At 45.5% G+C, this 26,183-nt stretch overlaps 1 protein-coding gene across 2 annotated transcripts in view; it reads right to left on the bottom strand.

Moving 5' to 3' along the window:
* Positions 1 to 26,183, bottom strand: part of robo4 (roundabout, axon guidance receptor, homolog 4 (Drosophila)) — a 160,462-nt gene that overhangs the window by 95,332 nt on the left and 38,947 nt on the right. For both annotated transcript variants that reach the window (XM_068053837.1, XM_068053836.1), the window contains exon 2: positions 20,112 to 20,438. In XM_068053837.1, the coding sequence (XP_067909938.1) occupies positions 20,112 to 20,438 (327 nt within the window). The remainder of the gene's footprint in view (positions 1 to 20,111; positions 20,439 to 26,183) is intronic.

The following is a 26,183-nucleotide window of genomic DNA, read 5'->3' as shown; positions in this document are numbered from 1 at the left end:
TGGCATCAGGTGGCAGGACCATATCTCCAACACAGAAGTCCTCGAGGTGGCCAACATCCCCAGCATATACACCCTACTAAGCCAGCGGCACTTGAGATGGCTTGGCCATGTGAGCCACATGGAAGATGGCAAGATCCCCAAAGACACATTGTACAGCGAGCTCGTCACTGTTACCAGACCCACCGGCCGTCCATGGCTCCGCTTTAAAGACGTCTGCAAACGCGACATGAAGTCCTGTGACATTGACCACAAGTCGTGTGAGTCAGTTGCCAGCGATCGCCAGAGCTGGCGGGCAACCATAAAGGCGGGGCTAAAGCGCGGCGAGTTGAAGAGACTTAGCAGTTGGCAGGAAAAAAGACAGAAGCGCAAGGAGAGAGCCAACAGTGTAACAGCCCCGACAACCAATTTTATCTGCAGTGCCTGTGGAAGAGTCTGTCACTCTAGAATTGGCCTTTATAGCCACTCCAGGCACTACTGCACAAACCACTGACCACCCCCAGGCGCTTACCCATTGTCTCTCGAGACAAGGAGGCCAAAGAAGAAGAAGAAGGATGTAAAGGGTTAATACCAAAGACAATGAGAGACCCCTCCCACTGTACGAGCAATGATGTAGCTGTCACACGAGATAGGCTGGAGAAGCAACAGCAGCACATATGATGCTAGCATAGGCGGCTTGCTAATATGTGTGTGTATCGGAACTGTAAATAATAAAGAGTTGATAGTTAACCTTTACCGGAGTCCACGACTAACGCTATACAAACAACCCAACAGTAATACTTCAAAATGTTTCAACCATGATAAACTGTTGCATAAATACAAGTTGTCTTTTGGATGAAAAGTTGAATCAAACCCTATCTACCTGCTCAAAAAAAAAAAATCCTATATCGCTATTTGAAAATGAAAAGGTAGTTCTCCTGATGTCCCGGCTACTCTTCATCCCTCAACCAACACTATAAAAACAGATTCACTGGACACTATCTCATTGTAGGACCTTGTGTGCAAACTTGCTGCTCTGCTTTCCTTCATATTAACTTCAAATAGAAGTTAATTAACCGTGAAGCAATTTAGGACTCCGAGGTTATGCAAGTTGCTATATCCTTATATCCACTATATCCTAAATCCCTCCATGGTTTCGCCCCTTCCTATTGCTGAAACCTTTCCCAGCCCTACAACACTCACCTGCATGTCCTGGATTTCATCACTCCATCATTGGCCTTCAGCTGCTGATACCCTAAGCTCTAGAACTCCCTCTCTCACCCCAAAAACTCTCTCTTTGACCAAGCTTTTGGATAACTGCCCTAATATCAGTATCAAATTTTGTTTGCTGTGTTCAAGGTGCTACAAGTTGTTGTTGTATCAATACAAGTTCCTTCTTCCTTCCTTAATAATTATTTCACAGATTGTATCTCCTCCCAAAGACTGCAGCTGAACTGCTGTGTTTTATATTTTAATACTCCTAAGAGATACCAAGAAACCAGTAAATGGACAGATATCCCACATTACAGTGTTTACAATTATACTTCAATTCAGTAGAATGAGGTTTTCCAACACAGTGACAATTGTGAAGTGTGTGGCGTTATTTAAACCCAAAGAGATTGGGGGTTGATTTTTGGTCGCATTCAAGTGCTAACAATCCTCCAAGGTTGGAAAGCTGCGGTCTTGCACTGAAACAGTTTAGCCCATGTTTAGCAACTTGATAAATTGAGTTGAAGTTTGCGCGAGGAATGCCCACCCAGAGGCTTGTTAAACAGCTGATTAGCAGGCATTTTAAGTGGTAGCATTCATTAAAGAGGCTGCATGACATTTTGATGGCCTGAACTTCAGCTAACACCCTCTCAAAACAGCAACCAGCTATTTGGGTGTAAACATGGCACGGATGTCAATTTTAAACACTTAAAATTGTTCCCGAGATACTCATTCTTTCAGGCTCATTGTTGCTGGAGCTGTGGAGAGGACCTCTGAAACACATCGGAAGACCTTCTGGTACACTTAATCAAGACTTCACCAAAACTCGAGCAACATTTATTCTGGAAATTTCTTGAGGACTTCCCCTAATAAGAGTAACTGCTGTGCTACTGTATTGTACAAGAGTGGACAGGAAAAGAGATTGTTTGATCATGGGCATCTTGCTAGGGGTCCTCCTTGGGCTGGATAAGAAAAGGACATGAGGCCAGGCAGAGCAGCACCAGCTGCTGCAGGAGAGGGCGGACAAGAGGACAATATGGCATCTTTCCCCCTGTGAGTACAGGACATCCCTCCTCCTTTGGACCTCCTCCACTAGGACCTCCAGTGCATCTGAGAACCTGGGCATTTTCTCCTTTAGTTCCTGCGCCATCCTGCAACGTGTCACTGTGTGCCAGCCACAGCATTCCACATCTTCATTGGAAATGGGTGAGAGGATCCCACATATACTGCTCCATCAATTGTGTCTCAACAGCAGTTGGGTGCTAAAACTGCAGGTTTCTGATTCAGCACCAATTCAAATTATAGAAATCAGCAATTAGGAGCAGAATTGTGTGCGAAATTCAGACGTTAAAAATAGGCTAGTCTTATTCCAGCCTGTTCCATCCACCCTTGGCTTCATTTCTGTGTTAAGGGTGCAATAAGTGTATGAGCCAGCAGAGGGATTCTCAGTACTGATAAATGGTGACAATTCTCAAGACTCAAAAAACTATTGCAACAGTCAATCTATTTTCCAGAACAGAGAATATCTCAAAGCCAGCTGTGGTACACAGTAAATACCTCCAAAGCTGATTAGACTGCAATACACTGGAAATTGTATCTCAGTTTCCATGTTCACACTGTAGGGTGGATTCAGAGGTTCACGACAACATGCAAATAACCAGATGACAGCCCCTGCAGTAAGGAGCACAAATCAGGGACCTTAGTTTGTGTTCTCACCAACATGCTCTCTCAACCAACCAACATCATTTATTGTTCAGGACTTTGCTTCCCAAGCAAGGCATACAAATAGTAAATAATAGTTCTTCAACCATGTTGATCAATGACCATGCTGGAGCAGTAACTGGGGCAAGACTGGAATGGGCACAGGTGGTGATGGTGGTGTCACCCAGGATGCCAACATAACAAGGCCCTTTTGTGATAGTTTGAGGCTGACCACACAGCTGCAGAGTGTGACAGCCAGCTGCAGATCCATTCAGATTCAGCTACCAAGAGTTTAAACAAGGTGCAAATATGAATATCTGTATATTCAAACGTTTCATGTACTAGAAGAAAGCTCTGGCACTTATACAGGACATGGCCGATAATAACAAATCTGGTAGCACAAGGGATTGATGTATATGGGAAGAGTGTTGTGATGATTTGCTTGTCGTGATTTCATCAAAGGCCATAGCCAGTAGATTTGGGTTGTAAGGTAGATGTGAAGCTTTGGTAGCTGAAGGCATATTGTGGCAGGCAATGAGAAAATTTAGAGGTGTCCTGTGTGAGATTTCCCAAATTGCTCTTGCTCCCGATATTAAGTTTGATTATTGCCCTGATGAAACAAGGCCTTTAAAATAATACTTCTTTGCAGGGTAAAAATTGAGTAGCATACAGCAACAATCTTTGAAACCCGTGCCAGGCTGTACTACAAAACAGTTCCAGATCAATCTAGCCACAACATGTCAATGGCGTGCTAGTGGGGGATGCAGGATATTATACCTGTGATAAAATCATGCCTTTGAATACTGCAGAGACGCTATGACTACTGGCTCCAGGAGATAGCCTTGGTCGGCCAGGAGTCACTCAGGCTTTATGGGTCAAATATGTTTGGGCAGTGGACTGCCTTAGAGTAAGGACACTTGTGTTAGCTGCGTGCAGAGGTGAGCTTTTCTTGCATAATTCAGTGTTGATGGTCGCAAACAAGCAGCACATAGGTAGAGCAGAATAGACTTCTCTATTCTTTTAGGTCGTGGCATTGTGTAATGAAACACATGGGGACATTGGGCCCATGGGTACAATCTATTCCTTCGGTCATTCTGCTAACTCTATAAAATGATGTAAACCCTCTTATGCTGCTGTTAGTTGTCCATGGGGAAGGCAATAAAATTGCTTGCTCAAGCAAACAAGGCATTGGTCATTTGCTTTATACATCTGTGGACAGCTGATTGCCTTATAATGTTTATGTTCCCATTAGAAGCTTGTCACAATCCTGGGGGGAGGAAATGGGGTAATTTTGACTTTAGACAACAGTGTAAAAGTGTGCAATATCAAAAATTTGGAGAGTGGTTAACGGGTGGATGAGCCAATAGAGTATGTTTTACACTGTCATCCAAAGTCAAAATTACCCTCCTGCAGTGTAAATGTTTCCGGTAGTTGTGACACTGACAGACACTGGTAGCACTGTAGCTGTTGGGAGGGTGGTCACAGCTCTGGTTGAAGCATGCTCATCATGGTATCCCTTGTAAACAGCAGCCTCCACATGCATTGCTCTTTTGACGAACACTCCTGCCTGTAGATTCTGGTGTGGGACTACCAGAGGGTGGAGAGTGCCTGGGATCCTCCTTTCCCAGCAAATGGTAAAGATAGAAAAGGAAATCCCATGGGGAAACCCAATGTGTCTCTATTGAAATGATTGCAGAAAAAGTCAACTGTACATCGATCACCACAAATTCTCTTTAAAACCTAAGCGCCAACAGGAAAGAGACAAACAAAACACTGAGTAATGGCTTTATAAAAGTAATCACCTTTGTACTGGACTCTTTAAAAACTTACTCCTGTAAACAACACAGCATCTAGCAACCCTGGTCGCTCAGTGTATATGTTCAAATACTGAAAGAGAATTGGGATTAATAAGCCAGAAATCATGGGAATTCAAGTATGTAACGTCATTACGCATGTATCCACCCACAAATAGGTGGGTGTGTCAACCACGCATGATTGGAATGCAAAATCAAACTTGGCCAAAAGCGGGCAGAGATTCCACCCAAAACTTTACAATCAGAGCCATCCAACTTATGCTTGAAGTAAGGGGGCCCAGCAGCATTTGGGATCTTTCAACATAACCCACCAACTGTGAGATGTCTTTGGAACCACGTGATAGCAGGAGGCAGACAGAGAGAGAGAGAGAGTAAGTAGATAGACTGATAGATAAACAGAGCCAGAGAGATGGAGATAATTTGGTACATAACAAAAAGTTAGTGGAACAGCTTTTCCAGTAGATATTTGGTGTGCGCTCCACCTATCCAATTCCCTGTTCATTGCATCCAGGCAATCCGATACACCCAGATGGGTGACAGGACAATCTTCCCATGTGAGTTTCACTGGTCTAGGCTAAATCACCATAACACTATAATACAAGAATACAATGAAAACTGTAAAGATTCCTGCATATCTGCTTAACCCATCTATGTTTTCCAACCCCATGTCTTCATTGAGATTTTCCACCATGTATAATTATTCTATAAATATTTGAATGGCTCCCTGGTGCAATATTACTGAGAATTTACAGCATTGAAAAAGGCCATTCAGCCAGTGTTTAGGCTCCACACGAGCTTCCTCCCACTCTATTTATTTCTTCACAGCCTATCTGCGTATCTGTTTATTTCTTTCTCCCTCATGTACTAATCCAGTTTCTCCTGTTCACCTCAACCATTCAGTGCTAGCAAGCTCCACATTCTTGTGACTCTCGAGTAAAGGCGTTTCTCCTGAATTCCTTACTGAATTTATTAGTGACCATCCTATGGCCCCTAATTTTGAACTCGTCCACAAATGGAAACATCTTCTCTACGTCTACCCTATCGAGCCACTTCATAATTATAAAGAAAAGAGCCCAGACCTGTTCAGTCTTTCGATAGTTGATCAGTGGAACTTTCTTCTTGATGCAGTTTAACATCTTCAAAGACAACTTGATTGAACTAAGAATCCCTGGATTCGCAGTCCACCACATTGTTGGATGAGGCGTATGCAGTTCAAGGCGTTAATGTGACTCTTACCTCCCACCCTCTCAATGAGATGACAGCAGCTCCTTTAATTAAATAAAGTCCTGACTGATGATTGCACTTCCAGGCCTCCTGCCCCGCGCTCTCAAATGTCACCACGGTACGATTTGCCGCCTCAGTTAACAGACAGGGGCTCTCTCAGTCCCACAATTCTTCTGGACAATCTGGCTGACACAATAAATGACTAACAAGGCCTCTGGGAGGCTGTAATGTTAATGAGGGCCTTGTAGCCTCTTCAGAGCTGCGATCACGAATACATTGTTCATTTGAAGGCCCGCTCATGCATACCGGATGCTGTTTAATTGCAAAACAAATTAAGTGTGAATTATTTTTCTTAATGAGCACTGTTGGCAGGAACACTCTGTCACCGTGCACCTCAGGGGAAAAGAAAATGCAAGCAAAGAGCATTCTGAAGAGGGTGAAAGGACAATGCAGGTCAGGCAGTAAATTTTCACTATAAGAACAGTTAAAAAGCAGCTAAATTAGGGCCTTGGAACAAGCTTCTCCAGATATCACTAAAATAGTCTTCACTCGCCTTTACGGACTGTACAGCTCTTGGTAAATATCATTCTCCTGAATTATTAAAGGGAGGTGCACTCAAATACACTCATGTTTGAAATATTAAAACCTTAATCTTATAGGTGGGGTCAGTAGACACCAAGCTTTCCAGGGACCACAACGAATTAATAACTCATGTTCTTGTCTCCGTCACCTCCCCTCCCCCACCAACACGGAGGCTGTGAAAACAACCATTATTTGATCTCTGAAGAAATTAATTCTGAATTACCCTTCCCCTAACCACCAAGGGAAGGGAGATAGAGCCCCCACCGCCTGAGAGACAGAATATCTAAATCCCACCCATGCCCACGGCTAAGAAAATAAAACCACAGCCAAAACCAGTCAGTGGAGAAGCGGGCAAACCATTCCCTTCTGAATGCTATGGAAATGGACTGAAAAGCCCAACCTGTGCCACTCATCCCACCCAGTACGCCTCTCCACTGGACAGACAGATGCAAACAACCCAGAGTACAGACTCCTTGGATGGACATGAAGCTTGAAAGTGGGACCAATGTGAAGTGTGAGTTTTGCCAGCATGACTCAGATGGATAAACCTGGCCGCAACTACTCTCAAAAGCACCCGCATGGCTACAATGTGGCTCCTGCACTTATCAAATGGCTCTTTTTACAGTCTGACCATGCAGAAGTTGGGAGTTGCAGGAGTAATGACTGAATCTTACATTTGATCGGTCACGTTTACTCCCACCTCGAGATCCTGCAAAGCTCGATGAGAAAATTAGAGGCTACCTGAAGCAAAGTAGTCCACGGAATGTCACCCGCCCTACTTGATGGCCTCATCGCTAACATGCTGCTGAAAACATAAGACCGAGTCTCAAAGCATCAGATGCAGGCATTTGTGAAAGAATTGCAGTCCCAGCCTCTTACAGGTGATTCGTTGAAAGAGTCGCTTGAAGATCCAGGACTGAATTTCTGTGGGCGTTCTCCTCCCCCACCACCATGCCTCCACATAGAGATTGACCCACATAGTGGGCTCAGTTTATTCGCTATATCAATGGGCCAAGCAGTGGGATATTAGACCTGAAACTGTCCTCTGGGATTTTTTAGAAGAAGAACATTACAGCGCAGTACAGGCCCTTCGGCCCTCGATGTTGCGCCGACCTGTGAAACCATCTGACCTACACTATTCCATTTTCATCCATATGTCTATCCAATGACCACTTAAATGCCCTTAAAGTTGGCGAGTCTACTACTGCTGCAGACAGGGCGTTCCACGCCCCTACTACTCTCTGAGTAAAGAAACTACCTCTAACATCTGTCCTATATCTATCACCCCTCAACTTAAAGCTACGTCCCCTCGTGTTTGCCATCACCATCCGAGGAAAAAGACTCTCACTATCCACCCTATCTAACCCTCTGATTATCTTATATGTCTCTATTAAGTCACCTCTCCTCCTCCTTCTCTCCAACGAAAACAAGCTCAAGTCCCTCAGCCTTTCCTCGTAAGACCTTCCCTCCATACCAGGCAACATCCTAGTAAATCTCCTCTGCACCCTTTCCAAAGCTTCCACATCCTTCCTATAATGCGGTGACCAGAACTGCACGCAATACTCCAGGTGCGGTCTCACCAGAGTTTTGTACAGCTGCAGCATGACCTCGTGGCTCCGAAACTCAATCCCCCTACTAATAAAAGCTAACACACCATATGCCTTCTTAACAGCCCTATTAACCTGGGTAGCAACCTTCAGGGATTTATGCACCTGGACACCAAGATCTCTCTGTTCATCTACACTACCAAGAATCTTCCCATTAGCCCAGTACTCTGCATTCCTGTTATTCCTTCCAAAGTGAATCACCTCACACTTTTCCACATTAAACTCCATTTGCCATCTCTCAGCCCAGCTCTGCAGCCTATCTATGTCCCTCTGTACCCTACAACATCCTTCGGCACTATCCACAACTCCACCGACCTTAGTGTCATCCGCAAATTTACTAACCCACCCTTCTACACCCTCTTCCAGGTCATTTATAAAAATGACAAACAGCAGTGGCCCCAAAACAGATCCTTGCGGTACACCACTAGTAACTAAACTCCAGGATGAACATTTGCCATCAACCACCACCCTCTGTCTTCTTTCAGCTAGCCAATTTCTGATCCAAAGCTCTAAATCACCTTCAACCCCATACTTCCGTATTTTCTGCAATAGCCTACCGTGGGGAACCTTATCAAACGCCTTACTGAAATCCATATACACCACATCCACTGCTTTACCCTCATCCACCTGTTTGGTCACCTTCTCGAAAAACTCAATAAGGTTTGTGAGGCACGACCTACCCTTCACAAAACCGTGCTGACTATCGCTAATGAACTTATTCTTTTCTAGATGATTATAAATCCTGTCTCTTATAACCTTTTCCAATATTTTACCCACAACCGAAGTAAGGCTCACAGGTCTATAATTACCAGGGCTGTCTCTACTCCCCTTCTTGAACAAGGGGACAACATTTGCCATCCTCCAGTCTTCCGGCACTATTCCTGTCGACAATGACGACATAAAGATCAAGGACAAAGGCTCTGCAATCTCCTCCCTAGCTTCCCAGAGAATCCTAGGATAAATCCCATCTGGCCCAGGGGACTTATCTATTTTCACACTTTCCAAAATTGCTAACACCTCCTCCTTGTGAACCTCAATCCCATCTAGCCCAGTAGCCGGAATCTCCGTATTCTCCTCGACAACATTTTCTTTCTCGACTGTAAATACTGACGCAAAATATTCATTTAACGCTTCCCCTATCTCCTCTGATTCCACACACAACTTCCCACTACTATCCTTGATTGACCCTAATCTAACTCTAGTCATTCTTTTATTCCTGATATACCTATAGAAAGCCTTAGGGTTTTCCCTGATCCTATCCGCCAATGACTTCTCGTGTCCTCTCCTTGCTCTTCTTAGCTCTCCCTTTAGATCCTTCCTGGCTAGCTTGTAACTCTCAAGCGCCCTAACTGAGCCTTCATGTCTCATCCTAACATAAGCCTTCTTCTTCCTCTTGACAAGCGCTTCAACTTCTTTAGTAAACCACGGCTCCCTCGCTCGATAACTTCCTCCCTGCCTCACAGGTACATACTTATCAAGGACACGCAGTAGCTGCTCCTTGAATAAGCTCCACATTTCGATTGTTCCCATCCCCTGCAGTTTCCTTCCCCATCCTAAATCTTGCCTAATCGCATCATAATTTCCTTTCCCCCAGCTATAATTCTTGCCCTGCGGTATATACCTGTCCCTGCCCATCGCTAAGGTAAACCTAACCGAATTGTGATCACTATCACCAAAGTGCTCACCTACATCTAAATCTAACACCTGGCCGGGTTCATTACCCAGTACCAAATCCAATGTGGCATCGCTCCTGGTTGGCCTGTCTACATACTGTGTCAGAAAACCCTCCTGCACACACTGGACAAAAACTGACCCATCTAAAGTACTCGAACTATAGTATTTCCAGTCAATATTTGGAAAGTTAAAGTCCCCCATAACAACTACGCTGTTACTCTCGCCCCTGTCGAGAATCATCTTCGCTATCCTTTCCTCTACATCTCTGGAGCTATTCGGAGATCTATAAAAGACTCCCAACAGGGTGACCTCACCTCTCCTGTTTCTAACCTCGGCCCATACTACCTCAGTCGACGTGTCCTCAAACGTCCTTTCTGTCGCTGTAATACTCTCCTTGATTAACAATGCCACACCCCCCCCCCCCTTTTACCATCTTCTCTGTTCTTACTGAAACATCTAAATCCCGGAACCTGCAACATCCATTCCTGCCCCTGCTCTACCCATGTCTCCGAAATGGCCACTACATCGAGATCCCAGGTACCAACCCATGCTGCAAGCTCACCCACCTTATTCCGGATGCTCCTGGCGTTGAAGTAGACACACTTTAAACCAGGTTCTTGCTTGCCAGTGCCCTCTTGCGTCCTTGTAACCTTATCCCTGACCTCACTACTCTCGACATCCTGTACACTGGCACTACAATTTAGGTTCCCATTCCCCTGCTGAATTAGTTTAAACCCCCCCGAAGAGCACTAGCAAATCTCCCCCCCAGGATATTGGTACCCCTCTGGTTCAGGTGAAGACCATCCTGTTTGTAGAGGTCCCACCTACCCCAGAAAGAGCCCCAATTATCCAGGAAACAAAAACCCTCCCTCCTGCACCATCCCTGCAGCCACGTGTTTTTTCCTCTCTCTCCCTATTCCTCGCTTCGCTATCACGTGGCACGGGCAACAACCCAGAGATAACAACTCTGTTTGTTCTCGCTCTAAGCTTCTACCCTAGCTCCCTGAATTTCTGTCTTAATTCCCCATTTCTCTTCCTACCTATGTCGTTGGTGCCTCTGTGGACCACAACTTGGGGCTGCTCCCCCTCCCCCCTAAGGATCCCAAAAACACGATCCGAGACATCACGAACCCTGGCACCTGGGAGGCAACACACCAACCGTGAGTCTCTCTCGTTCCCACAGAACCTCCTATCTGTTCCCCTAACTATGGAGTCCCCAATGACTAATGCTCTGCTCCTCTTCCCCCTTCCCTTCTGAGCAACAGGGACAGACTCTGTGCCAGATACCTGTACCCCATTGCTTACCCCTGGTAAGTCGTCCCCCGCAGCAGTATCCAAAACGGTATACCCAAATATATAGTTTTTACTTACCCAGCAGTCCCCTGGTCCTCCGAAAACAAAAGGGAATTAACTTTTAACTTACACTGAAATCGACTTCCCAGCTTTGATACAGTAAACCGAGAAACACAGTTTCACAATACGCCGTGATGATGCTGATTATATGACCAGCCCAACCTGGCTAATTGCTGGGATTTGGAGAGGTAAATCTGTCACTGAATGTTAAAATTCTTTCCATTTTGTTCCTGACAATCCTTTGGGCCAATGCCCCAATAGGTCGGGTGACGCTAGCCGGGCAAACAGTGGGAAGTTTACCAGTGAGGTGTGTTGCTAAACAAGTATCATTAGCCAGTTAAACTCCTGAAGCACTTATGTGCACATTTGCAGTCCCTAAGCTTTGGCTCTTGCCAACCTGTACCTGAGATCTCAGGGATTGGGTAAATGAGATGTGAGACGTGAAGGAGAGGCTGTGTACTTCATAGTGGACAAACTGCAATTCTATTGATGTGGATTGGTCAGTAATTTGTCTTAAAGCTTCTTCCGCACTATGACAGGTTTCTGCTGATCTAAAACCCAAAAACTTGTTACAGGATGGCTTCATCCTGTGTCCTAGTTGAAAGACGCAAACAAGCAATCCTTTCCAAGGATTTGTTGCATCTCTTTTATATGATAATTAGTTCCTAATGGAAAATAATTCAGAAAACAAACATAGTCAGTCATCTGACGTCAATTTTGTGATATTAATGCTGTGAAAGGGAAAACTGCATTAAAGATTATCACTGATTATCAGAACTGGTAGCCTAATTCCTAAAATAATTAAAGATGCATTTTTATTGTTAAGCCTAGCTAGGGTTCAAGCGCAGTGTTATGGGCCCTATGGTCATGTTTAAAAAACCAAATTCCGTGCCTCCAGTGGAAAGCCCCAGTGAATATTACAGTGGAAGAGATACAGCAGTGACACCGGAACCCCAAATCTCAGACCTGCGCTACTGTTATACAAGAATAGAATTAGCCCTTTAATTATTTCTTTCCACTACGCAAGGCATTGTTGAAAAGGCTATTCTTGTTACTTATTTTCCAATTTTCTACCCTTCCTTCCCTTCTCTTAATCCATCTGATGTGTACGGTATTTGCATATTGTTGAGTGAACACGAGATGGCCCCTGATCGGAGTAACCACATTGTAGCAATTATACTCCAAGGTCTCTCTTGTTTTTGGTATTTTTTAATGAAAATGTTCCATAGGGTCTGGAGATAAAAAGCAGCTAGTTATGCGATCAGTGTGAGTGTTTATTCAGAATGAATTCCAGCCTCCTGACTGAATGAGGCAAGAAAGGAGAAAGTAGTTGACAAAAATCAAGAAGAATAAAGCTGCCCCAATCCTGACACGAGTTTATCCTGCTGCAGTTTCTCCGAGAGCGAAACAGGCTCGGGAGACAAAACGCCTCACCGGCAATGCGAAAACCAGAAAAAAAAACACAGCCTGGACCACAGATAAATTACGCAGGTGGCCAAGGGAGAGTAGAGTGCATTCTAGAACATTCCACTGAGGGTGCCGAGAACAAAGGATTGTGGGATCAAATCAGTCAGCATGACCTCCATGCACCAGTAGTTGTTTGACAGAGATTTATGAGCACTACCTGGACACTCAGTTAAAGGACAAGGGCTTTGCTTTATAGAGAAATCCTAAACAATGAAACATGAAAAAGATTAGAATCAAACCCGGCAGGAAGAAAATAAATCGTTTGATGTGATTAATCAAGTGCTTAACATATGGAGAACAAACAGTGGGCCAATGTAAAAGCTAAAGCAGATCAAAAGGGTTATTAACTGCTTCAAGCTGCTGGTGATCAGATTTCCTGACAGCTTGTATTGTAGTTTATGTGAATTTTAATCAAACACCACCTTGTGTTTTGATTTTCTTTCACAAAATGAGAAATCTGGGCAGTTTTCTGCTGGTGGGGTATTTGCAATTGAGCACCTAGACTACCTGTACTCAGTCAACACTGGCTAGATCCTATATAGAATTTACAGCACAGGAACAGGCCATTCGGCCCCATGCCAATGTTTATGCTCCACACGAGCCTATCTGCAAGTTTTTTTTTATTCATTCGTGGGATGAGAGCATCACTTGCAAGGCCAACATTTGTTGCTCTTCCCTAATTGCGCTCGAGAAGGTAGCGTTGAGCTGCCTTCTTGAAGCACTGCAGTGAGCCTCAGGCCTGAGGCATTGAATTATACCAGTTCGGGCTCACAATTTTGAGCTGCATGAGGCGGCCAAGTGAGATTAATGCTAACCCTTTTCACCTCTTCGTCTTGTCTCCCTGGGTGCTACTGTTGGGGGTGGGGGGGCGGGGGGGGGGGGGGGGGTGGCTACAGTTGCAAGACGTTGGCTCTCTCTAGCTGCACAGCAAAAGATCTACAAACGTATAAGACCTATAATTTTGATGGAGGACTTTCACTAGGAGGGTGGTGAATGCTGGGCTAATTCCACCTCCATCCTGTTCTGTCACCTCGCACTCTCTCACCAAGGAAAGGAAGAGAACATAGGAAATAGGAGGAGTAGACCATTCAGCCCGTCGAGCATGCTCCACCATTCAATTAGAGCATGGCTGATCATCACCTCTCCACCATTTTTCCCCACTATCCCATATCCCTGGATATCAATATCCGTAATTAATATCCATAAATCTATCGATTTCTGACTTGAACATGCTCAATGATTGAGCTTTCACAGCCCTCTGGGGTAGAGAATTCCAAAGATTCACCACCCTCTACGTGAAGAAATTTCTCCTCACCTTTGTCTTAAATGGCTTGCCCATTATTCTGAGACTATGTCCCCTGGTGCTAGACTCACCAGCCAGGGGAAACATCCTATCTACATCCACCCTGTCACACCCTGTAAGAATTTTGTAATTTTCAATGAGATCACCTCGCAGTCTTCGAAACTAAAGAATACAGGCCCAGTTTCTGTAATCTCTCCTCATAAAACAATCCTGCCATCCCGCCATTCCAGGGATTAGTCTGGTGAAAAACTGAGAATCACCACAATCATACTTGATCTTGAGGAAAGACATTCCTTTCTCCCACTCGTGACTCCTGTGAAATGGTGGACGGCTGCTTGGCCTGCTTTAAAAGGGAAGGCATTGGCTGCTGAAAACATTCAGTCCAAAATACATGACTGCAGTGTACATTCCACAGTGTGGCAGCTTTTCAAAACCTTTTTTTTTTTTAAAAACCCCAAGCTGAACCTGAATAGAAAGCCTCCTCCACAGAATCCAAAAGACCAACATTTCAATCAGCTGTGAGGGAGCAGCTGGACCCCTGCTGGTACAGTACAGAGAGATGCCCCCTATACAGCTCTGACAAAAATCAGAGGAAAAATAGATGGAAAGGTAGGTACTGGATAGAAATATTAGGATCATCGGCGGGACTAGTTTCAATCAGGGTGTGGGTGGTGGGGGGGGGGGGGGGCTGGAAGATCACATGGTTTTGGGTGCGGTGTGGTGTGTACATATTGTTAATACACAGCTATCACTATTGTGTGGAACAGGCTGGATAGACCAGAGGGTCTTTTCCTGTCCTTCATTATTCGTGCTGGGACCTTTACTGTTTGTAGTATATATAAATGATTTGGAGGAAAATGTAGCTGGTCTGATTAGTAAGTTTGCGGACGACACAAAGGTTGGTGGATTGCGGATAATGATGAGGATTGTCAGAGGATAGAGCAGGATATAGATCGGTTGGAGACGTGGGCGGAGAAATGGCAGATGGAGTTTAATCCGGACAAATGTGAGGTAATGCATTTTGGAAGGTCTAATGCAGGTGGGAGGTATACAGTAAATGGCAGAACCCTTAGGAGTATTGACAGGCAGAGAGATCTGGACGTACAGGTCCACAGGTCACTGAAAGTTGCAACGCAGGTGGATAAAGCAGTCAAGAAGGCATACGGCATGCTTGCCTTCATCGGTCGGGGCATTGAGTATAAAAATTGACAAGTCACGTTGCAGCTGTACAGAACCTTAGTTAGGCCACACTTAGAATATTGCGTGCAATTCTGGTCGCCACACTACCAGAAGGACGTGGAGGCTTTGGAGAGGGTACAGAGGAGGTTTACCAGGATGTTGCCTGGTCTGGAGGGCATTAGCTATGAGGAGAGATTGGAAAAACTCAGATTGTTTTCACTGGAACGACGAAGGTGGAGGGGCGACATGATAGAGGATTACAAAGTTATGAGCGGCATGGACAGAGTGGATAGTCAGAAGCTTTTTCCCAGGGTGGAAGAGTCAGTTACTAGGGGACATAGGTTTAAGGTGCGAGGGGCAAAGTTTAGAGGGGATGTGTGAGGCAAGTTTTTTTACACAGAGGGTGGTGACTGCCTGGACCTTGCTGCCAGGGGAGGTGGTGGAAGCAGATACGATAGCGACGTTTAAGAGACATCTTGACAAATATATGAATAGGAAGGGAATAGAGGGATATGGGCCCCGGAAGTGCAGAAGGTATTAGTTTCGGCAGGCATCAAGATCGGCGCAGGCTTGGAGGGCCGAATGGCCTGTTCCTGTGCTGTTCTTTGTTCTTTGTATGTTGATAAAAGACTTAAAAATGAGCTTCGGACATCTCCAGAGTCACTGCAGGAACCTGATGGAATTTACTGGATCATAACAGACCATGAGGCCCAACTGGTCTATGCTGGTGTTTATACTCCACATGGGCCTCCTCACCATCCTCCCCCTAACCCCATCAATATATCTACTGCTCCTTACTGTCCTTTTTGCTTCTTGATTTTATTTTGTTTGCAGTGGCAGGCAGATTTAGCATTTATAGAGGCCCAGGGTTGGTTGGATCCTCTGGATAATGGTTTGTAAATCTCCTTTCACTCACCATGACACAGCCCTTGATGTGGCCGCAAACAAAAGCTCTTCAGACTCACAGAGCTGTGACTAACTCTGGCAGAGTTTCAGTCCACCTGTTCGTCCTTCAGCAGCACGATCCCTTCCAGAACACAGTATCTGGGCTGTAGCCATCGTAGCAGCAAATGGAGTATTGTGGAACACAGCGGGGGAGGAATTTGCTCATAACGTCATTTGTAGCCGCACTATGCAGATTTAATGTCGATTCCCCGGGGACAAGCTGTGCGCTGGCCACGGCCTGCCCCGGTGAATTGAGATAAGTTTGTGTAACGCTGCTTGTAGTGGCACTACATGAACGAGTTTCTCCCCCGTGAATATTCAGCACCAGACACCAGGGCCGTGATTTTGTCAGTACTCTGGAGATGGGCTGAGGGGCGGGAAGATGGTGTCCAATGGCATCGAGAGGGCTCCCAGACACAGACCTGCTGCCGGGCCATTTTCCCAGTGCCTGGAATAGCAGTGGCTCAGCAGTCCACCAACCCAGAGGTGTGCAGCCAATTTAAATAAATAATAAAAAGGTCAATTATGGCCATTTTCCCCAGCTGCCGACAAGTGGAACAGCAGCCACCACCCACCCCCCACAACGAGGAGGTCGCCAGCTGAATGGAGGTGGCATCCGAGTGGCTTTCCAGTAAAGAAGGCGGGGCAGAGCCTCCATGGGCCAAGGAGGGGAGGCCCCCCCATTTGACAAGTTTTCCCCAAAGCCCTGACACCACAGCTGAAGTGGTTTCCCCTCAAATCGATGGAGTCTGTCTGCCTGGCCCCAGCACAGAAACTAATAATTTTCTATCTCCTCTGTGAGGGCACCTCAAAATGGAGGCGCCCTTTCTTTCTCCTTGCAGCCTCAGCAGCGGTCACCTCTATCGATGTTGCTGCCGAGATTGCAGAGCTTCCGGCCCTCTGTTTGGGCCAGCAATGTGGAAAGACAGCCAGTCATCCTTAATTGGCCGCTGCCGGGACGAATGCTGCGGACATCCTCCGTTCGAAAGCATGGGCTACCCGACCCGAATCCGACACAGGTCTCTCTTCCAGGTCCGGCATTCAGGCTCGGGTCGGTCTGGATGTGGACACAGTGCTGCCTTGCTCAGGGAGGGAAGTAATCTTCAAAATTTGAACATTCAGCCAGGACGTCGTGGCGGGAAATGTGCTGCCGAAACAGAGGATCACAACATCTGGACAAGATAGAGCACAATAACCTGTTTGATATAATTAACTTTATTACGGTAGTCGGGTTGGGCACGGGAAAAAAAATCAAAGGACTCAGGCCCGGGTCGGGTTCGGGTTGCATGTGGTTAGGTCGGGCCCAGGTCGGGTTTCAATTTCATACCCTTTACTCTGCTCACCTCTGTGGGTTTGGGACCCACCTTGGAAGTTGACGTCGGGACTTACGTGATACTGGGAAAATCCTGGCCAAGTACTGAGTCACATGGGAATAGTTTAAGCCATGAATGGTGGATGATTAAAGTATAAGCTAAAGCCGATTCCTTTCATATATTTTCACTCATTCCATTTGGACATAATTTTTAATGGCGCTTTGTCTAAGAATGAAAGAGAGACTTGCATCTATACAGCACCTTTCACAATCCCAGGATATCCCAAAGTGCTTTACAGCCAATTGAAGTGGAGTCACTATTGTCGTGTAGGAAATGCAGCAGCCAATTTGCACACAGCAAACTCCCACAAACAGCAATGCGATAATGAACAGATAATCTGTTGGTTAAGAGATAAATATTGGCCAGAACACCAGGAAGATCTCCCCTGCTCTTCTTTGAAATAGTGCCATGGGATCTTTTATGTCCACTGGAGAGGGCAGACAGGGTCTCAGTTTTTCGGCGACCACCATCCAACCTGTGAACTGTATGCGATCTGTTAAGTGGGGAAATAACGTGTGCAGCTAAAAATGTAAACAAGTCTACAGCAGGGAAGTAGGGATGTGATGAGACAGCTATGTGGTGTAACTGAACTGTAAAGGGGAAGTGGATGTATTAACACCTGCGAGGTTTGATGAAGACATCTCTAAACTTACTGCTAAATCTGTAACAGACGAGCCATGTGGGCTGATTTCTTGGAGACGAGGGGGTCGGCAGAGTGAGGTAATGTCTTATCATACAAGGGCTGGAGAACAGAGAATTAGCTATGCAATGTGGTTGAAACTTGAGGGATGAGACTAACAAAAATAAGCTGATGTCAAAACCAGTGAAAGGGTGATCGACTGTGGCTGACTTGCGCACCCGCGGCATTAGCAACAGCTGACCAACCAATCACTGTACACTGAGTAGTCAGATATGGCCCATCCCGAGCTGATCACGCAGGTAGCATGCATGAAAACGGATATAAGAAAGCGTGCTCCGAAGTGCTGGCTCGCTAGCTCAGGTCTAAGTAGTCTGATCAACTACTTGGAGAATCGGAAGGGGAGGACTGATCATCTGCTCTGTTTGGATTCTCGGATGAACCTAAGTAACCTATCTTATGTGGACGCGTGAATATAATCTCTACTGAAGATAAGATTTTGAAACGCTGAATAAACGTGCTCTGTGAGAGCATTAATTTGGTAGTCTTGAGTCGTTGATACGCAGAGTAAACCTCCGGACCAGGACCAGTAGTAGGAATAGGCTACAAGTTTAACATCTCATTCAATTGATGGCACCTCCAACAGTGAAGCACTCCCTCAGTACTGCACTGGAGTGTCAGCCTAGATTTTGTTCAGTAAAATTGGAGATTTTACTATAAGGATTAGAAAGGAAAGGCACGAGGGGAAACTGGACAGAGGAGGTGGACAGACAGAGAGAGATTGAGAAAGCGAGCCCAAGACAGACACACTGGCAGAGATAAATAAACTGATTAAAAGACAGAGAGCAAAACAAAGAGACACAGCAACAAATGTAGCAAGCGAGGGAATGAAATTGAGAAATTAGTAAAGAAAACACTAAAGGAAGAGTTTTGAGTTGGGTACTCAGTGGGCAAGATACCAACAGCATGATACACCAAACACAGGAGTCAAGAGGCTCAAACCACTTTCAGGTGCCCCAGAGCAGTTCGCCAGTGCAGGTGAGCAGGCAAATCTACAGGCTTACATACACAGCCTGCTTGGGCCCAATGGGGATAAGGTTACATCTGAGTGCCGAGAGAAAGTGGGGCTGACACAAACCATGCATCCTTTGCCTAACTTGAAAGTTGCAAATGGAGTCCTACCTTCTAGCATAGAACCCTGATTTACATATTTAAACAGCCTCCTGGCTGTTTTGGGTGCGTGCGCTGAGCATCCAATAAAAAGCCAGCCTGAAAATTGCTCTGAGTGCGCTCGAGGTCCCCACCAGATTTTTAACTCACAGGCCTGAATTGAGCAGTCGGCAGTCTTCCTGGCTGACTGATTCTTGATGAATAGAAGCATTTCCTTTTCCTGGAACTTGTTCTCACACACTTTCCAGTAGAAGTCAATGAACATGATCGGGAATAGAAGCCCTGGGGTTTTTTTTTACCACTTCCTGGTCAGAGATAGTGGGGGCAAATTGTAACACTTCACAACCCATTGCTGTATCAATTAGCAGACTCAGTACAAACTAGTGACTCAAGCTGGAACCTTCCTGGTCTATATTTTTTGAATCTTGTAGCCCATTCAGCCCATCGTGCTTGTGTCGCTGTTTTGAAAGGATAATACAGTTGGTCCCACTTCCATGCTCTTTCCCTATAGTCATGCAGTGTTTTCCTTTTCAAATACTTATTTATTTCCTTTTGAATGTTACTATTGAATTTGCTTCCACTATCCTTTCAGGCAGAACATTCCAGATCACAACAACTCACTGTGTAAAAAGAAAGATTCAGCATAACCTCCTTTCTTTTGTACTCTATGCATCTATTTATAAAGTCAAGGTTTCTATATGCTTTTTTAAAAATAAAAATCAGCTTTCTCAACTTGTCATGCCATCTTCAAAGATTTGTGTATGTGAATCACCAGATCTCACTATTCCTCACCCCCTTTAAAATTGTTCCATTTTACTTTATATTGCTCAGTATCCCACTGGGAACTACCTTTACCAACTGGGTCATAGGGAAAATCAAAAGAACCAGATTACTCACAGGCCACATACAGTGATGCATTCTTGCTGACGTCATATCCCAGGTGGTTGCGTGCCACGCACGTGTATACACCCTCGTCAGACTTCCCTTTGCGCCCCTGGTTCAACTGCAAGAAGAAGAGAGAGCCATGTGGCAGAAGAGTGCGCTGGGACAGATGGTCGTCCATGCTGGTCTCCACTCGCTCGCCATTCCTATACCACTCGATGATCGGTTGGGGCCTGCCCTCTGCCCGACAGTTCAAGGTAGCCGGCTCTCCCCTGCAGACGGCCAAGTCAGTTGGATGTTCGATTATCAGAGGGGGAGATTCGTCCAGGCGTAGTCTGGAACCTGAATTACAAATTCCAGTTATTAGCAACCGACTACCAGCACGATTGAAATACAACCGCCTCAAAACTGGGTTATTTCATCAACTGCGTTGAACATCAGAAGAACTGCGTTAACAGGTATGGTAGGGTAGTAGTTATGTTACTGGAACAGTAATCTAGAAAAGGCATGTTTAAATCCTGCATGTCAATTTGAGAAATGAAAGCATTTGAATTCAATTTCTAAAAATATCTGGAAATAAAAAGCTGGTAGCAGTAAAAATGACCCTGACGTTGTCGGAGAAACACAACTGGTTTATTAATGTCTTTAGGGAAGGAAACCTGGCCTATATGTGATTTCAGTCCCACACCGCCTGGGTTAGCTCTGAAATGGCCAAGCAAGCCATTCAGTTTAGAGACGGGCAATAAATACCAGCCTTGTCAGCAACATTTCCACAAATTAATTTTTTTTTTTAAAGTAGGTGGTGACTTGTGCTGCCGTTCGATTTCAGAGCCTCGGGAATCTCCCCAGTACCTCACCTAAGTGGATCTTCTTCATGGAGGACCCTGTGCAGCAAGTACCAGTAGTGTTTGGAAGGCATTACAGCAAAGTACAATTCTATGCTCACCCAGTGTCTATCACACTGGCACACTTTCCAGCTGGCAGCACCGGATAGCGATCAGGAATGGGAATCCTGGCCAGTTTTCCTCTCTTTAACCCAGAGACACCCCCACAGCAGCCCAGGCTAAGATCAGCCAACTCATCTCAGATCTTCCAGTCTATGTGGCTTTGCATTATGTCTTCTCCAGTGGGTCAGCCAATTAATCTTCTGGTTTCACTCCTCCACAGGCATCAAAAATACAGTTTGTTTCTTTTATTTGATGAATTGGTTTTCAGGTTTTGCACAGCAACTAACCTGCACTCTACCCAACCAGAAAGTGCCTGATGTAGCAGTGAAAAGAAGTTTTCTTTTGCATCTAATCTGTGCTGCACCCAAGTGCTTTATGGTGAACAGCAGAGATGGACTTACTCTGCATTTAATCTAGGAGTTCTCACAAAGGATTAGCTGTCAAAAGCAGAAAGTGTTGCTCTCTACAGATTGGCATCTCTTGTCTAGCTGACAGCCAAATTTCACCCATGATATTACCCGTGTAGAGTTCCCATGTTCCAAAGTTAAGATGATGGAACAGAATAACCCCGGTGGAAATTATACATCCAGAAATTATACACCTTACTGCAGCAATTTGTCACTGTAAAATTAAATCCAGCTCTCTCACTGAATGTAATTCATTATCCAATTGTCCTAAATCCCTACATGGCCATCTTTAGCCTGTCTGTAGCTTATGATGGTTCAGAGTGCAAGGACAGAATGGCTTTGGGAGCATTGCTGATTTGTGTCACTTGGCCTGTGAGTGCAGCCTGTCAGTTTGCGAGAGCAGAGCCTGTGCTGCATAATAATAATTTTCCTGTGCAAGACTGCACTCAGACAGATAGGATGAAAAACATCCACACTACTTCCCTCCCACAGCTAACAAAACAGGAAACCTTTCCAAATTGCACACCACGTGCACGGAGATCTTGTTGTTCTGATCACCTCTGGCCCAAGCATCATGCTAGACTGTGCAGAGTTCCACTATGACTCACTGGAATGCCATGCAGGAAAGGAGTCCTTTGTATTCCTTACATCAACAAAACTCTTGAAAATCTGTTCTGGAGGCGAATTTATTTTAAACTGGGAAGAAAAGATAAGAGGTGATTCCAAGTTTCTGCATTATCCAACTGTAAGTTGCACCAGTTATTAAGGAAATCATGTTAGTGTTGACTCCCTCACGTGATAATTAATTGGCAAAGTTTTAGAATGGAAGGCTGTGGCATATCACCAGTACAGTGCAAGTCTCTTATAGTTGGTGTTTCTCAATACCCCATTTGGAGTAGTGTCCTGTTTGGGTCATCAGGCCACAGAAAGTGCACACCATGTTCCTGTCGTCCTTGTCGACAGGAATAGTGCCGGAAGACTGGAGGATAGCAAATGTTGTACCCTTGTTCAAGAAGGGGAGTAGAGACAGCCCTGGTAATTATAGACCTGTGAGCCTTACTTCGGTTGTGGGTAAAATGTTGGAAAAGGTTATAAGAGACAGGATTTATAATCATCTTGAAAAGAATAAGTTCATTAGCGATAGTCAGCACGGTTTTGTGAAGGGTCGGTCGTGCCTCACAAACCTTATTGAGTTTTTCGAGAAGGTGACGCAACAGGTGGATGAGGGTAAAGCAGTGGATGTGGTGTATATGGATTTCAGTAAGGCGTTTGATAAGGTTCCCCACAGTAGGCTATTGCAGAAAATACGGAAGTATGGGGTTGAAGGTGATTTAGAGCTTTGGATCAGAAATTGGCTAGCTGAAAGAAGACAGAGAGTGGTGGTTGATGGCAAATGTTCATCCTGGAGTTTAGTTACTAGTGGTGTACCGCAAGGATCTGTTTTGGGGCCACTGCTGTTTGTCATTTTTATAAATGACCTGGAAGAGGGTGTAGAAGGGTGGGTTAGTAAATTTGCGGATGACACTAAGGTCGGTGGAGTTGTGGATAGTGCCGAAGGATGTTGTAGGGTACAGAGGGACATAGATAGGCTGCAGAGCTGGGCTGAGAGATGGCAAATGGAGTTTAATGCGGAAAAGTGCGAGGTGATTCACTTGTAAGGAGTAACAGGAATGCAGAGTACTGGGCTAATGGGAAGATTCTTGGTAGTGTAGATGAACAGAGAGATCTTGGTGTCCAGGTGCATAAATCCCTGAAGGTTGCTACCCAGGTTAATAGGGCTGTTAAGAAGGCATATGGTGTGTTAGCTTTTATTAGTAGGGGGATCGAGTTTCGGAGCCACGAGGTCATGCTGCAGCTGTACAAAACTCTGGTGAGACCGCACCTGGAGTATTGCGTGCAGTTCTGGTCACCGCATTATCGGAAGGATGTGGAAGCTATGGAAAGGGTGCAGAGGAGATTTACTAGGAAGTTGCCTGGTATGGAGGGAAGGTCTTACGAGGAAAGGCTGAGGGACTTGAGGTTGTTTTCGTTGGAGAGGAGGAGGAGGAGAAGTGACTTAATAGAGACATATAAGATAATCAGAGGGTTAGATAGGGCGGATAGTGAGAGTTTTTTTCCTCGGATGGTGATGGCAAACACGAGGGGACATAGCTTTAAGTTGAGGGGTGATAGATATAGGACAGATGTCAGAGGTAGTTTCTTTACTCAGAGAGTAGTAGGGGTGTGGAACGCCCTGCCTGCAGCAGTAGTAGACTCGCCAACTTTAAGGGCATTTAAGTGGTCATTGGATAGACATATGGATGAAAATGGAATAGTGTAGGTCAGATGGTTTCACAGGTCGGCGCAACATTGAGGGCCGAAGGGCCTGTACTGCGCTGTAATGTTCTAATCTAATTCTAATGGTGATATTGCACAGGCACCTGCAACTTCCTAAACCCCACACTGATACAAAACTGCAACACCAAATGGATGAGATCTCATTCACAAAAGCTTAGCAACAGACAAGAAAGTTGATCTGAATCCCTCACCTCAAGACGTCCCAAAGTATTTTACAGCCAGTTACACTTTTGAAGTGTAGTCACTGTTGTAATGTAGGAAACATGGCAATCAATTTGTGCACAGCAAAATCCCACAAACTGTAATGTGATGGTGATCTGATAATCTGTTTTTAGTCATATTAGGTGAGAGGTAAATATTGGCCAGGACACCAGGGAGAACTGCCCTACTCTTCTTTGCAATAGTGCCGTGGGATCTTTTACACCACCTGAGAGGGCAGATGGGGCCTCAGTTTCATTTCTTATCTGAAAGATTGCACTGCCGACAGTGCAGCACTCCCTCAGTATTGCACATGGGCGTCAGCCTAGTTTTTAGACTTAAGTCTCTGGAACCCATGACCTTCTGACGAGAGTGTTACGAATGGAACCAAGGCTGACACAAATTGAGGCACAAGGAAACGGGTACAGAAAGGAGAATCAGGCAAGGAGACACGGCAAATCAAGCATTTTCACTGCTCTCCAAGCTTTTTAAAACAGAAAAATTGTTGCTAATTAAAGTTTTTTGGTTGGGTGGGACAGGTGAATCACAATTATCGCCTGTCCACATACCCTTATTAGACCACTATTGGTCGAGAGGCAGGCAATGCACTTGCTTCCAGGTCTCTCTGAGCCCTCTGAAATGATCGGTGAGAAGTGAGAGATGCCTCAGGGTGAGCCCTCTCCTCTTTCTTATAGAGAGGTGTTAACCTCCAGCTAACTGGGGACTGGGGGAGGGGGGGGGGGGGTGCAGTTGGGAGGATGTCTCAGACTCCATGATCCCAGTGTTTGCTGTTGTTCCAATGCTGTGACCACCACACTGATCAGCATCTCTATTGTTCTTGGATAGCATGCTGAAGTAGTCATCGACTAGCCTAACACTTGCCCATAGCGCAATCTGCTGAGTCCGTCTCTGGAAACGTCCTGGGCTAAAATGTTGAACATCTGCGCAAGAACTGAATTAAAAGGATTATCCAACAAGCTAAGGATGCATTTCACTGTTGCAGTTAAGAATGGTATTTTTGGAGGGAGGGGATTGTGACTTTGCATCCCTTCCCTTTCTCACCTGAAGCTGCTGACTCTCACAGGGATATAGATCAATGGGTGTCAACATCCCTCCAAATAGCCACTTTTCAATTGTAGGCCAAGTATAACTGTAATAGAGTATTTCCAATCTAAACCTTATGCTTCTACATATATTTTAATCAGTTAGGGTTTTAAAATGAAACTCTGTGTTTACTCATGTCACCTTGACTTACTTCATCTCTCTGTCATCTCGGAGTCAAAGGTTTGGAGGCAGGGGGGTTCAAGGACATAATCTAGGCTGCAACCCTGAAGGGTTTCTACATTGCTGCAGGTGGGGTCTTTGAATGACTCAGAGAAGGTGGGGGAGACGAGGAGGCAGCAGGTAGTGGGAAGGGGGTCAGTGGCAGCTCCTCCAGACTCCATGATCATGTACGGAATTTTTATAAACTTACATTTTCAGTAGCAGCCTTGAGCAGTCCTTCTAAGCATCGTCACCGGTTAAGCCGCATCCAGACCTGATTTTCCTGAATACGGCACTGACTGCATTCAGGACAACCCAATTTGCACAGCAGGCCTCAAACAGGCGTTCGGCTCCTTTATTTGCATATGCAAAGATCCTAATTCCGGTTTCAGGCACAGGCCCTGGATGCTTATAGCAATAAGGTGGACTCCACATTTCCTGCCCGTAATGAGCGTAAGTGCATTTTGCCCACCATATTGAAAGCCTAGGCACCCATGTGTCTTTGGCCTCCTTATCTCGAGAGACAATGGGTAAGCGCCTGGAGGTGGTCAGTGGTGTGTGGAGCAGCGCCTGGAGTGGCTATAAAGGCCAATTCTAGAGTGACAGACTCTTCCACAGGTGCTGCAGAAAAATGTGATTGTCGGGGCTGTTACACAGTTGGCTCTTCCCTTGCGCCTCTGTCTTTTTTCCTGCCAACTGCTAAGTCTCTTCAACTCGCCACACTTTAGCCCCACCTTTATGGCTGTCCGCCAGCTCTGGCGAACGCTGGCAACTGACTCCCACGACTTGTGATCAATGTCACAGGATTTCATGTCGCGTTTGCAGACGTCTTTAAAGCGGTGACATGGACGGCCGATGGGTCTGATACCAGTGGCGAGCTCGCTGTACAATGTGTCTTTGGGGATCCTGCCATCTTCCATGCGGCTCACACGGCC

This window comes from Heterodontus francisci, chromosome 22 (genome assembly GCF_036365525.1).
Source record: "Heterodontus francisci isolate sHetFra1 chromosome 22, sHetFra1.hap1, whole genome shotgun sequence".
Lineage (NCBI taxonomy): Eukaryota > Metazoa > Chordata > Chondrichthyes > Heterodontiformes > Heterodontidae > Heterodontus > Heterodontus francisci.
Note: the sequence above shows the minus strand (reverse complement) of the source record. Positions and strands in the feature narration are given on the sequence as shown.